We start from the raw sequence: 15246 nt of genomic DNA, 5'->3' as shown, positions 1-15246 counted from the left end.
GTACATATTCCATTCAAGGTCCAGAAGGCACCAGGCTTGCTCCAGACCAAACATGGAAGAGAGTGCTCCCAGTCTCCTGTGTTCTTACAACCTTTTTCCTCTAAAACAGTGTCTCAGAAAAGATAGGAACTCTTACATCCCATCTGAGTCTAAATCCTGATTCTGCCTTTTGGAAGCTGGGAACTTGAGTTAATATCTCTAAAACTTAGCTCCCTTTCCCATCAGAATCACATATAGCACAGGACATCCTAGCATCTTGGGATATATGTGAAAGTGCCTCCTGCCCCCATCGGATGGCAGAGAAGTTTCAGGGCACGTCACTGCATTGATGGCAGTGACTCCAGCACCCTGGATGCCTGGTCCAGAAATGGTAGGACAGAGGGCCATGATCACTTGTCTGCTCTGGACATGCTGGTAGCCAGAGAATATTGGGTTTCACACCATTTCTCCCCATCTTCTTCCTCTATCCAGCCATCACTATGTTTTGATGTTCTCAGTCTCTGTTGTTATAGAGAAAATGTAAAGGGTAAACCCCTTCACCCTGAGTTTTGAATACACTTCTCTGTTTATAATACTTTTGTAGTTACTCATTGAGGGAAGTATCATATAAATATGGATAGTTTTTAGTTTCTCTTCTGGCTTTATCTTCTGAGGCCAAAAATGGAGAGAAAATTCTACAGAGGAGGATTCTTCAGGTCTAGACTTGCATGGACAGGGCTCAAGTCCCCAAGTATCCCCTGATTAGCAGGAGTGGGATGTCTGGGGAGCACTTCCAAAAGGCAATAACTGATGCATATGTCCTGAATTGGAAGGACTGATGCTGAAGCTGAAACTCCAATACTTTGGCCACCTGATGCGAAGAACTGACTCATTTAAAAAGACCCTGATGCTGGGAAAGATTGAGTGCAGGAGGAGAAGGGGACAACAGAGGATGAGATGGTTGGATGGCATCACCGACTCAATGGACACGGGTTTGGGTGGACTCCGGGAGTTGCTGATGGACAGGGAGGCCTGGCGGGCTGCAATTCATGGGGTCGCAAAGAGTCAGACACGACTGAGCGACTGAACCGAACTGAACTGAACTGATGCACAGAAAGTCTTTTATCAAAAGAGGCTCCAATATAAATCAGCCAAGGCTCTCTTTGCCTTTATATCATATGCTTTTACCAGGGTAAAGCCTCGATTGCGTTTAATCCCAGTGACAGATCTTGCCAATAGAACTGAACTCATCCGAGTGAGAGTTCGATTCTTATCTTGGGTTCTCTTTTCTAGAGCCAGTGCGGCTTCTGTACGCTACTTTAGCATTCTAGTCAAGATCATGTCAGATCGTACGTTTTAAAATTAAACACCCACGTGTACGCCAATCCATAAATAAGAAGTACACTTTGGCCGGTATGGAGGTGATGATATTAATACAGGTTTCGTTTCCCTGGGTCACTGAATGTACCAGGCACCGCACCAATGCCTATAATAGACTGTGGCACATTTAATCTTTACAAATCTGTAAAAAGAGGTCCTTTGCACCCCATTTTTCAGATGATCACACCACAAGGGGCTAGGTCACATAGCAAGTTAAGACAGAACATTGAATATTAAACCAGAAAAGCAGAGTCCATGGTCAGATTTATGAGATGATAGCTGAGGCCAGACCATGGTCTTAATAAGGGACATGCAGAAACAGATCAGGAGCAGGGTTGGGAGAGAAATGTCCACAACTTAGCAGGCAGAGTCAGAGCACGTCTGATGGAGGTGCTGTGTCGTAGGTGCCAAGGGTCTGTCACAAGGGAAAAGGCTGTGTCATCCCCCTCTGGACCTGCTGATTTGCTCAGCCTCAGTTATGAAACTACTCCCTGGCATCATTTCCACCCCCCCCCCACTATAACTTTTTTTTTTTCCTTTAAGCTTTATATTTTATATTGGAGTATAGCCAATTAACAATGTTGTGATAGCTTCAGGTGGGCAGCCAAGGGACTCAGCCATACACACACATGTATCCATTCTCCCCCAGACTCCCCTCATCCAGACTACCACATAAGATTGGGCAGAGTTCCTTGTGCCATACAGGAGGACCTAATTGGTCATCCATTTTAAATACAGCAGTGTGTACATGTCCATCCCAAACTCCCTAATTATCCCTTCCCCCATCCTTCCCCCAGCAACCATAAGTTCATTCTCTGTGAGTCTCTGTCCATTTTGTAAGTAGGTTCATTTATATCATTTCTTTTTAGATTCTGCATATAAAGGATATCATATGATATTTCTGCTTCTCTGTTCTGGGCACCTTTTTAAAGGGCATCTAAATTCTATAAGGGGGAGCTGCTTTTCATAACAGCTAATTTGGAATCAAAAGAGCATTGGTTGAACTGTATTTGAGAACCGCTTAATAGTACTGTGCTCATTTATGGGGGAGTGTGACAAAAATAGAAAAATACAGTTCTGATTCTGAGGGTCCAATTCACTGTGTGACATCAGAGCAGCAGAGCTGAGAATCTGTCCGATGGATAAAGACTGCCCACACAGAGCACCCCTCCTCCTCTTTAGCTCCCTCCCCCACTACAGAGGAAACTGTGGTTTACCCACCACAGACTGTCTGGGCTGTGAAAAAGAGGCCAGATATGATTTTACATCTTTGGGGTCACACAGCTCTCAAAGCTTCCAAAGCTGAAGCCAGTCTGAGCTCCCTGGAGCGCATCAGGCATTTGTACAGAGAAGGTCGAGTGTGGCTTCTGGTCTGCAGGGGAAAGGAAGCTGGGGGAACTTCAGGAGGACCCCAAAGTCTTCTTGGCTATTCAATCTCTCTTGCAGTCAACTTTGGAACTTCAGGAAGATCCTAAAGTTTTCTTGGCTATTCAGTCTCTCTTGCAGTCAACTTTGGGTGTGTTCAATATGAGTGGATAAGAAACTGATGAGTGACATTGCTGTTGTGATCACATACCGGTTTCAAGATGATGAAGAAGGAGGTTTAAAGGGTCCAGAATCCTTTGCAAATAATTCAGGACATTACAGGCAATATCTGGCAGCCTCCCTCCATCCCCAGATTGGGGACTATTTGGTTGGGTGGCACACCTGCTCAATGCCCTCCCCGCCTGCCCACTCAGACTCCTAAGCCCCAGAAGATATCTATGAATGGATTTTATGTGTTCTTGTTTTGTTCAAACTGAAATAAAGGGATTGAGTTTCTAGGAAAGGCAGACTTTATTGGAGGACTCAACCTTTCCAAAACCTCCAAACAGAGGAGAGGAAAACTTGGCAGGCCTGAGCTTTATTAGCCACAGGTCACTTACAGTGATTGGATATGTGTTTTATTCTACTCTTGTTCTTAATGCAGGTGAGATAATTAATATTAATTATTAGTAAATTTATTAAAGCTATTCATAAATTAATAGTAATTTTAGCCATTTCTTGCATATGTGTGATGATTTCATTTACAAAGCATACTCTGTAGATATAAGTACATATTATGTGTGTATTTATAGATCTCGGTATACACATTTACACATGTAATGTTAGAATTGCCTACATCATGGAAGTACAGAGAGCTAGGGGAAGATGCAAGGAGGCACATCCAACTGGGAACTAGGAGAGAAGTCAGAGTTCAGAGAAGGTTTCCCGGAGCAGGTAAATGTAATACGGAACAGAGTCTTACAAAGGGACATTTTAGAGTTAGTCAGGGGAAGGTGAGAGGGGCTGCCCTTTGTTTTTTTTTTAATGTGTATTTCAAATAAGCAGTGAGGTTTTCTTTCTTTCTTTTTTTTTTTTTTGGCCGTGCCCCACAGTATATGGGATCTTAGTTCCCCAACCAGGGATTGAACCAGCACCCTCTGCATTGAAAGCACAGTCTCAAACACTGGACTACCTGGGAAGTCCTGGGGCTGCCTTTTAGAAAGAGAGGAGAACTGATGAAGATTCAGAGATGAGAAAGAAATGGCTCACTTGTGGAATTCCTACACTGTGATGAGCTTACTGCAATAAAAAATAGAAACGACAGGGCAAAGAGTGGGGGAAATGACCACATGTACCAAAGATCTATTTGGCCAAATCATTCGTAGATCAGATCAGAGAGGTGGGAATGTCTGGTCACTGTCTAAAGGATGTAAGTAAAGGAAGTGATAGAATTAGATTTATGTATTAGAAAGACCACTTGGCTGCAGGTATGGAAGTTAGTCTCTGATGGGGCTTGCAGATTGCAGGGAGGAGGAAAATATTTGAGGCAAATAAGCCAGTTTAATTGCTGTTGCAAGAACCCAAGCAAGAAAAGGTAAAGGACTGATAATGTAATGGCAGTGGGGAGAAACATAAAGGCTTCTGTTTGAAAATAGAGTTGACCGTATGTGCGACCTAACGTGGAGCAATGAGTGAGATGAACAAGTCAAGAATGATATTCTGCTGATTGGGTAAATAGGGTACCATATAGTAAGACAGGGACCCCAGGACAGGAGGAGCCCTGGGAGGAAGAATGACAAGATCTATCTATATTGGACATGTTGATTAGACATTCGGGTCAAATGTCCTGTATGGAACTCAGGAGTGAGGCCTGCATTTGGAATAAAAATTTGAAACTCAGCAGCATAAAAATTGTCATAACTACATGAGAGTGAGCTGACCCTGAGAGATGTGGTAAGTGAGACAAATCCAGGAGGAAGGAGGAGGAAGAGCCCACCAGAGAGATGGAGCTGATGAGGGATGGGATCTGGGATTGTCCCCATTTATAGTTGAGAAAAGGGACTCAGAGAGATTCGAAGGTTCACGACTAGGATGCAACCCAACCATAACTGACAGCCAGCTTTTGGTAAAGAGTCTACCAGCAATGCAGGAGACCTGGGTTCAATCCCTGGGTTAGAAAGATCCCCTGGAGTAGGAGATGACAGCCCACTCCAGTATGCTTGCCTGGAGAATTTGGTGGACAGAGGAGCCTGGCAGGCTACAGTCCATGGGGTCACAAAGAGTCAGACACAACTGAGCATCTAACAACACTTTTCCTGACTCCAAGGTCTATGGTCATATTACCAAACCATGTTTATGTACTACCTTTAAGATAACACGCAGCTCCTCACCATTTTGTAGGAGAGACTTATTGCAATTCAGCCTGAGAAGTGGAAAAATAGAGGTGAATGCTAAGAGCCCCCATTCATAAACAGAATTCTCTGTGCTCTTTTTTTGTACTATGTAGTGAGCTGGGAGCTGACTGGAATGTGTATAAATGGTTTTTTCTAGTAAGACGATAGCACAGTCCGTTTGGAGGGAGAGATGAGCCACCACGGAAATACCCAGTCCCACACATGCCTGCGGCTACCCTCTTACATTCCCAACCTGGCTAGAGGCACTCAAAACAAAACCTCCTGTTCCCTCCCAGGACCACTGGCACCTGCAGCCTGCCTCCTGCCCCTGCCAGGGGCTTAGGCCAAGTTTGGGATGATGGGATGGAGGAAGGCAGAGCGGACGTTGCTGGAGCAGCTCCCTACCCTGAATCCAGTCACTGCTCCCAGAAAGGTGTGAGCAGGTGCCTGGGTTTTATCACCACAGGGAAACTCAGCTGACTGTAGCATAGCCCTAGATGAAAAGTCAGCCAGTGGCATCCACTCCTGGAGCCAGCTCCGACACAGACATGAAAAGAGGCAGGAGCACATACAGAGAGACTTCTAATCCCAAGTCCACCATTTCTGATCCTTGTGATCCTGGGTAGTTCGATTACTGTTCCCATTCTTGTGTCTTCACCTGTAAAACAGGCTCTGTGTATTTGCAGCCATGTATTAGTAGGGTTATTTTCAGTCTGAATGCAAATGTACATTCAGAAGTCACTTGATGCCTGAGAGACTACCCAGCTCATCCTGCTCTCCAGTGCCTACTAGATTGTAAACAGGGATTATGTCATTTACATGGCTCTCAACACCCATCTTTCTTTTTATATTTAAAATAGTAGTTTGAAGTCAGTGTGTATCCAGTAAGTAGTTGCTGAATATTTACTCAGCTAATGTAAGATATTATAGATAATAGCCATTGAATATAATCCATGAAGTTGGCAATCTGGAGAAGCCCCCAGTAATGTTGGCCATAGGTCAGGGAGTTGGTAGAGCAAAGTTGGGTACTTAGAGATGCCCCAAGAAGCAACCCCAGACAACCCCATGAGCCCCAGGCCATGTGAGGGCAGAGTCTGTGTTGAAATATTAATAGCGTTCTGGAGAGTTCCGATTGGCCAGCTAAGGGAGAATGACTCAACATTCAGGAATCAGAGAATCTCAAAGACAAAAGAGATATTAAACATCTCTAGTCCAGGCTATTTTATGGGTAAGGAAAATATGATCTGGAGAGAAAAATAAGTTAGTAGATCATAGCTTGGATCCTGCCTGGACCTTGCAATTACTCCTTTTGTATTTACGAGTTATTTGACCTCCTTCAGCTTAGATTTCCTCATTTGTGGAGTAAGTATAATAATAGTATCTGTCTCATTGGGTTGTCATGAATATTAAATGTGATAATGTCTGTAAAGTGCCTCGAAGAGTCTGGCATGTAATAAACCCACAGTAGCTGTTACCAATTGCTATTTTATTACTTATTATTATTATTTCTATATTATTATTTCTTCTATCTGACTTTGAGGGTGGTTTCACTGAGGCTTTTTTCCCCATCACAGGATTTTAAAAAATGGAATCTTTGACAAGCAATAGGATATGTTGTTGCAAAAATATACCCATCCTTCAGACCTTGTGAATTTTTATGTAAAGTAAAATGGAGAACTTTAAGCCCTCATAAAAATCGAGATGCTTGCATAGCTTCATGCCTCTGAGGCTTGTTACCTGGGATGCCCTCCCTACCCACCTAAGGAAGCGCTTATTCCTCCTTAAGGCCTGACTCCCACGTGGCCGCCTCTGTGAAGCGCTCGCTCTTCTCCCAGGTAATCTGGGTCCCACCACACTCCTCGCCCAACCACTGTGGCACTTGGCATGTTTTGCTGTAATTTGTTAATTTCCACCTCTGTCTCTCCAGTCTGACCAGGAGCACCTTGTGGAAAAGGGGGGTGCCTTATTGTTAATTCTCCTTCTTCTCCTCTCTCCTCCCTTCTCTCTCTCCTCACTGTTCTTCTTCTTCTTCTATTATTACTAGTATTCTGCTTTATTATTTTATTAACCTTGTTGCTGATCTCAGTGCCTGGCTTAGAGTGCACAACCAAATATTTTGTTTTATTGTGGGTTTTTACAACTTTATTTCTATCACACATAATTAAACAATATGTCAAAGATTTCCATACAATTCATACTAAATTGAATGCTCATGTAACATCACCCAGGAAAAGGAATATTCCAGAAGGGACTATTACCAGTACCTTTTAAGTGTAAAATTTTGACTTTACGATTTAGTGAATGTTACTGTTCTAATTCTTAAAGTAAGTTTGAATCATGATTTGGACGTGGCTCATGATAAGTAATTCTCCCAAGTTTATACCACCTGAAAATATGATAAACTTTGCTTCTATATCAGCTTCTGTGTGCTCTGCTGAGTCACTCAAACTCATGTCCAACTCTTTGTGACTCCATGAACTGTAGTCTGCCAGGCTCCTCTGTCCATGGGGTTCTCCAGGCAAGAATATCACAGCAGGTTGCCATTTCCTTCTCCAGGGGATCTTCCTGACCCAGGGATCAAACCAGCATCCCCTCAGTCTCCTACATTGATAGACAAATTCTTTACCACTGAGCCACCTGGGAAGCCCATGTCATCTTCTACTTCATTATTAAGAATGCTGACTAAATGAAACCAAGAATGCATCTAGAGACTTCCCTAATGGTGGTGGTGGTCATGGTTTAGTTGCTAAGTCATGTCCTACTCTTGCGACCCCATGGACTATAGCCCACCAAGCTCCTCTGTCTGTAGGATTTTCCAGGCAAGAATACTGGAGTGGGTTGCCATTTCCTTCTCCAGGGGATTTCCTGACCCAGGGATTGAACCCAGGTCTCCTGCACTGCAGGCAGAATCTTTACTAACTTAGTTACCAGGATGTGTGCTTAATGGTAGCATTTACTTTTGGCTATGGCCATTCATCCCAGTCACCTGACTATTCCGTCATACCTTCCTCATTTCAAGAGCTAACTTTTACATGATATTTAACATATAATAAGCTGTTTATAGGTGACAGCTTATTTTATTTTCATGAAGGTCCTACCACATTTATATCATTCTTCCCATTTTGGAACTAAGGAAACTGAGGCTCAGAAAGATTCCCTTTCATAAGGTCCCTTGGCTAAGAACATGGTAGTCATGATAGAGTGAAGATAGGCCTTTGACTCAATCCTTTCTTTCTCCTCTGCTCTTCACAAGTGTATAGGGGGAAACTTATCAAAAGCCTTTTGCACATGAAGATTCCCTAACCTACGCGTCATCAAGGCCGGGAGGTTTGTTCAGTCTCAGTGAGTCTCTTTTGGCTCTAATGACCCTTGCTTTCTGCCCTTTAAAGGTAAATGAAGGACTCAAAGAAGCAACGGTCGCCTAAAGTCAGGAAGAGATACAGAACAGGAACAAATACAGAACCTGTAGAGCCTGACTGCTTTGTATTTTTATAACCCTGTGTATGCTATTTAATGGGCTTCCCAGGTGGCTCAGTGGTAATCCACCTGCTAGTGCAGGAGATACAGGAGATGTGGGTTCAATCCCTGGGTCAGGAAGCTCCTCTGAAGGAGAAAATGGCAACCCTCTCCAGTGTTCTTGCCTAGAGAAACCCCATGGACAGAGGAGCCTGGTGGGCCACAGTTCACAGGATTGCAACGAGGCGGACATGACTGAGCAACTGAGCTTGAGCATGTATGCTATTTAACAGTCTTTGCCTCGGCTTACATATCTGAACAATAGGAGTAATGATAGAATCTTCCCCTTAGGGTTATTGTGGGGATCAAGTGATTTAATTCCTGCAGTGTGCTTAAAATATGGTCTTTAATAAGTACCCAATCAATTGTAGTGGTTGCTGTTGCCATTAGCATATTATTGCTGGAAAGTCAGTGTCCTGTATGGACACCTGTTAATAGTGGAGTAAAATGTGCTCCTTCCCGTTGAGTCCCAGAGCAGCCTTCAGGCCAAGATAGCTATCAGCATGGAAAAGGCTTTCACAAAAATTTTCTGAAGTATTTAGGTTTACTGCAGAGGATTAGACTACATATAAATACATGAATGTGCGCTCGGTCTAAACAAACTCTTACTTGTTTTTTCCCAGAGCTTGGGAGTAATTGGAGGCGCTCTGGGGAACATATTTCTGTATCTGTTTCCTTGCCGTAGTCAGGATGTCCAATGAGAAGCATGTACCATCCCAGGCGAGTGAACACAAGCAGGAATTAGCTCAGAGCATTCTGGACAGTCAGACAGCTCCTTCACCTGCCATTTCTGAGCAGCGGAGTCCAGTCTGCCAGTGGAGTTCAGCAAAAACTTATACAGAAACATCTTTAAATCGTGGGGTTTGAGGTGCAGGGGCAGTTGGGGGGTGGTGGTGGCAGGAGTGATGCAAAACCCTCCTAAGAAATTTATACAAATTTTGTTTGTTTTTAAAAAGCACATCCTGGGGTTTGACGCCAGTATCTACCTGGGCTCAACTCCCACCTCAGCCATTTACAACCTTTGTGACAACATGCCACTTCTCTGAAACTAATCTGTCGAATGGTGCTGAAAGAATTCTGGACGGGAAGGGGTGCAGGGCATGAAAAGAGATGGCTTGACTTCGGTGGGTGTCCATCCACCCATCTAAACCCTGGGGCTTAAGTACTTATAGGCATGGGCTGTCTTATTCACCCCACAGTGGCTCAGGCATTGCAGAGTAGGGCAGTAGTTTCTAGAGCTGGCATGTGATAAAATTTTCACTGGCAAAGACAAAGTGATAAAAATATATACCATTTAGTGTGTGCTGCTTCTGTCTGGAACACTCTTTACTGGAACAATCATGTACACATACAAACACACATATATATGTACAAAATACAGATGTATATATGCTCACACCTAAATAATTTCTGTGTATGTTTTCACCTTAATTCAGATATCACTTCTTCAGAAAACTCTGACCCCTAGGTTGCATTAGGTACCTCACTTATGAGCCCTTATAATACCTTTTGATATTCTTTCATTCACTTATCACTGTTTGTACATTTGTGTGATAGCCATCTTAGGGTGGCCAGCTGTCCCTTTTGCCTAGTACTGAGAATTTTCTAGGACATAGGAATTTTAATGCTAAAAGTGAGAGAATCCTGGCCAAACCTGAATCATCAGCCCTTCTAGTCTGCATTCCTCTTAAGAGAGCAGTTCCATGAAGATGGAGACTGCACTCTTTGGTGTACGTTTACTTTCAGTGCCTGGATCACAACAGGAAATCAGGAAACATCTGCTGAACCCGTCAAGAAATGAGTGAACATATAAAAGTTAAATGGCTTTTCCTTGCAGGGGGGAAAAAAAAACAGAAAAGCTCTTTACCCCTGAGATTACTTTAGGTGTTAAATTTACCCTTTTTATAAACGATCTTTATTTGACAAAATTTAAAGTTGATAATATTGTATAGTCTCCTGCCTTCCCTCACCCCCTTCCTTTTTAGGGATTGGAACTCCTACTGATTTGACTGATTTCACTCATTTAGTGAAAAGAGAACCAGAATAGCTAGAAGGTTTATCCATATGCTGAAGTTCTGTACTATAAAGTCCATGAGGGCAGAGATTATAGATATATTCAGTTCACTTCTGTATCCCTAGGGCCTGGCATAGTAAGAGCTGAATAAATATTTGTAGAATAAATGAATGCATACATTCTCTGCCCAGCTTCAGGACTTTCAGGAGTAGACCCAATGTACCTAACTCCCTTTTCATCCTTACCTTCTCATACACCCCCCACAACCATAATATCACTTGAGCATTTATCTCCACTGGGTGGATGAGAAGCTCATGCCTTTCCAGATCAGTAAACACGTGGTCCATCCCTGCCTGTCCTGTCTCATCCCTTGATGTACTTTCCTAACACCTAATGGACTTCCGTGGTCTGCTACAAAAAGACATTGCCATATCTTGAATACCAAGAGCATCTGTCTCACCTACATGGCTTTGTTCAAGCTATTCCCTTGACCTGGAATGCCTGTTCTGTTTCATCTTGCTAAATCTTACTAGTCTAAGTGTATGTCCCATTCTCTAAGAAGCCACAGTCTGGACCACTTCATTCCTTCCCCGATGTGCCCCTCCACAGCATTCTATGCTTTGTCTTTACCATCCCATGGACCACACTGTTTTCTATTTGACTATTTACTTATCTAGCTCCCCCTAAATGAGGAGTTTCTTGCAGACTAGAGAGCTCTTTCTCATTCATCTCCGTGTCCCTAGTCAAGAGGGATAGTATGTTATTAGGTGTCTAATATTTGTAGAAGTAAGGGGACGTATCAGTTATCTCTTGCCTTATATATGTTAGGTGGGAAACAAACATAAGATCCTCATGACACACAATAGGACGTGTATTTTTGTTCACAAATCTTATCAGTTGGCTGAGTGATTCTGGTGATCCAGGCTCGCCAGCTGCTGGTTGACTAAAAGGATTTGCTGATCCGATTTGGGCTGTCTCATGTATCTGAATCATCATGTGTGACAACTGGACTGACTCAGCTTTCTGCATATCTGTCCAGAAGGCTCACCGGGGCATGTTCTCATGACAGAGGGAGAGGGGGAAGAACAGGAGCACACAGTTCTTGAGGTTTAGGCCTGAAAACTGGTACACAGTGTCACTTCTGCCCCATTCTGTTGGCCAGACCAAGTGACAAGGTTGATCCAGACTCAAGGGATGGGGACCCCACCTCTCAATGACAGGGGCTATGAAGTCACATTGCAAAGCAGGTGGATGCATAGAGGGCTAGAAAATGGGGACCATGACTGCAGTCAGTTCACTACAGAGAGGGAGCCAGCCAAGGACTGTCACATCAGTTTCTTTCCAAAATGATCTCTTTTGCTACCTTGACACCTGGATGAGTTTATCAGAAAGGTTTTTAAAGAAGAAGCCAGGACCATCCTTTGGCAGGAGTGACTTCCCCACCATCAAAGGTATTTAGCAAGAAGCTGAATTCCATGGCCAGAGGGACCTCACATGGGAGGAAAATAAGACTGCTTCTAGCCTTGAGGGTCAATATTTTCACATACTTTGCCCCTTTCTTTCCAGATCAGCAAAAACCCAATCTTTGTACCAGGTGTCTGGGGCCCTTATTTCTCAGCCATGGTCCCTGGGTTCTGGCTGAATGAAGGTGGTCAGAGCGTTACTGGAAAATTGGTAAGTTGACACTTTCTTCCTATGGTCCTTAATGTTTTTCCACCCTTGACTAGTCCATTTTGTCATATTCTTTATACCCAGTATCTGAAAGATTTGCAGACTCTTAAATCAGAATTAACTTTTCCTTAGCATACAACCTCACATATGGAGCATATGCTGCCTGCGTTTGCCAAAGGAATAAATGTTGGTCCAGGCATTGATGACTAACCAATCTTCTCACCTAGCTTTCTTTTCACATAACAACCCATTTTTCTCATGGCAACAAGAGTGATGTTCTACTCTGTGAAAAGGACTGTGTTAATCTCTAGCCAGCATCCTTCACTGGTTCCTCATAGCCCTGGGGGCATAGTTCAGATAGTTTTCTGGGCACATCATTCCCTTTGTGGTCTATCCTTTCCAGTCTGGCATGTGTACTTGTCACTAAGGCGGATTGCCCTACTCACGGCTTCCCCATGGCTCATGTTATTCGACTCCTCTGTGCCTTGGTATATGCTCTGCTTGGAGAGTTCTTTGTCACTTGCTAGTTTTACTTGATCTGTAAAACATAACTTTAGCTCTTAGGACATTCTGAGATAAGTCTTTTCTGGAAATCTAGGAGCTCTTTAAAGGTATGGACCATATCATACTTCTGTTTGTATCTAGCCCAGTGCAATCCCTGGGTCAGGAAGATCCCATGGAGAAGGGCATGGCAACCCACTCCAGTATCCTTGCCTGGAAAATCCCATGGACAGAGGATCCTAGTGGGCTACAGTCCATAGAGTTGCAAAGAGTCAGGTATGACTGAAGTGACTTACACACAGGAGCTCTTTACAGGTATGGGCCATATCATACTTTTTGTATCCAACCAGTGCCTGGTTCATAAAAGGTGCTTAGAGAAAATATGTTGAATTCATGGGGTCATCTCATAGGGAAGACAGAAGATCAATAAAAGTGAGATGTATACTATACCTGAGGTATAAGACACAGAGCAGGAACAAAGCTAGATTAAGAAATTCTTGGCAGTGGAGACAGTATTTGTGCTGAGCTTTAATGATTAATAGGGACCAACCAGACAAAGAAAGGCAGGGATATTTTCTAGGTAGGAGAACTAGCATAGACACAAAGATATCTGAGTGAAAAAATAACAAGGCATATTTGAGGATAATTGCAAACTTTCACTTGTGGCATAAACTGTTCTTAGAAAAATGGCTTGCAATTGGGAGAGCTGGTCAGGGACCACACAGAAGAATTCCCTGTAAAACATGCTAAGGAGTTAAACTTTTAGGTAGTAGATCAAGAGGAACAGGTGAAAGATTGGAAGAATGACAGATGTTGTCCTATCTCTGTTATAAGAACTGGCTAGTATCCATCAGGAAGAAGGCTTAGGCATACATAGCCCAGTGAAAGAGACTAGCTTCAATAGATTGACCCACTGACAAAAAGCCATGAGGGCTTGAATGAGGACAGTGGCAATAATGACTGAGAATTGAGGTCGAAAGATCAGCAGACCTCTGAGGGATTAAATGTGGAAAAGCAAGGGAAAATGAGACCCAGCCTTGTTTACCCAACCTCACATTTACTATGTTGTATTGAAGTCATCTGTTTATGGTCTGTTCTTCTCCAGCTCTTCTGAATGTTCAGCCAAATCAAAAGTGGTCTGATCCCAAGCTGAATGTGGGTATAAATGACCATTAATTTCCATTTCTTGGTGTGTTTGTATTTTATTCTTAGACGCCTTGCGTTTTCTCTCAAAGTTGGTGGATGCATAGGTGAATGGCTAGATTCAAAGAGCCAGGTGTGTGCCTCCACTCTTGTGCCGGTCTATAAAGATATATGAATTAGTCCCCTAATAGTCCCAGGTTTAAGGAGCTCATTGTCTAGTTGGGAAGTATAAATTAAATAACATTTGATTGTTCTCAATAGAAAAGTTGAGAAGAAGACATCGCTCTGTACCAAAGGTGCAGTGGGATCAGGACTTGATGATTTCCTATTTAAACATAGTGTCATGTATTTACACAACTTTTCAACTTTTCAACTTTTCAACTTTTCCACTCCCTTTCTGTGACACAAAGAAAACCCATTACTGAAACAAACACCTTTACAAGCCCACATTATGGTATAATTACCTTGGAAGACCCAGAATTCATAGCAGACACAACCTGGAGTCTTTTATAACAAAAATAGTGATTCATTGAACTAACTCTTTTTGCAGGATGCATGGTCCATGAAGCTGTCCATCAATAGGTTTTTGGAGATTTAGTATGCCAGTTGAACATCTGTGTCAGTCAAGAAATGCTTTTCCTAGTATTTGGCTTAGAGTTTGTTCCGTTGCTATGGATATAAGCCATCTTTGCCCAAACATTTTGACATATTTTGGTGGACAAGAATTGGTTATGCCTAATTCCTGAGCCTGAAATTAAATTTTAAAGAGTGACTCTTTTCTGACCATTAATAAAATCTTCATAATCGTCCACTATGGTTTTTGACAAGAATCATGGAAACTGTTGACATTTACCTAATTAGTTGATTTTGCACCATCAATACAGCTGCATGTAGAATTCTACTTTGGATAATTCTACATATATAGTTTCATTGGATGTCGGGTTGGAGCATGATTGACGCATGTGTTACAGAAAGCAAAATCTAAGGAAATCCAGAAGTTAGCAAGATGGAGCAAAATCTGAATCAAGAAAAAAAACAGACTATCCAATAAAGCATCAGTTCAAAGAGGGCAAGCAAAGAGACATAAACCACCTAGAAAACAGAGATACAAAAAGAATAGCAATGATGATGATGATAATAATAGCAATAATAATTGTACCTTATTGAGTGCATTTTCCCATGGGAAAGATTTATATGTTTAATCCTGTTAATCCTTGAGTGATAGTCATAATAATCACAATGCCTAATATTTATTTTGAAGACTTGTTTAGTCTCAATTCCAAGAGCCTTTCATGTACTATTTTATTTAATCCTCTTGGAACCCCTACAGGTTAGGTACAGTTG

The 15246-nt window shown here is 42.6% G+C and overlaps 1 protein-coding gene across 11 annotated transcripts in view; it reads left to right on the top strand.

Annotated features, from left to right (window-relative positions):
- FGGY (FGGY carbohydrate kinase domain containing) overlaps positions 1 to 15246 on the top strand; it is a 487533-nt gene that overhangs the window by 324175 nt on the left and 148112 nt on the right. For 10 of the 11 annotated variants that reach the window (XM_043876054.1, XM_043876057.1, XM_043876055.1 and 7 more), the window contains one exon: positions 12154 to 12261. The exons of the other annotated variant lie outside the window; for it this stretch is intronic. In XM_043876054.1, the coding sequence (XP_043731989.1) occupies positions 12154 to 12261 (108 nt within the window). The remainder of the gene's footprint in view (positions 1 to 12153; positions 12262 to 15246) is intronic. 11 annotated transcript variants of the gene reach the window in all.

Source organism: Cervus elaphus, chromosome 20 (genome assembly GCF_910594005.1).
Source record: "Cervus elaphus chromosome 20, mCerEla1.1, whole genome shotgun sequence".
NCBI lineage: Eukaryota > Metazoa > Chordata > Mammalia > Artiodactyla > Cervidae > Cervus > Cervus elaphus.
Note: the sequence above shows the minus strand (reverse complement) of the source record. Positions and strands in the feature narration are given on the sequence as shown.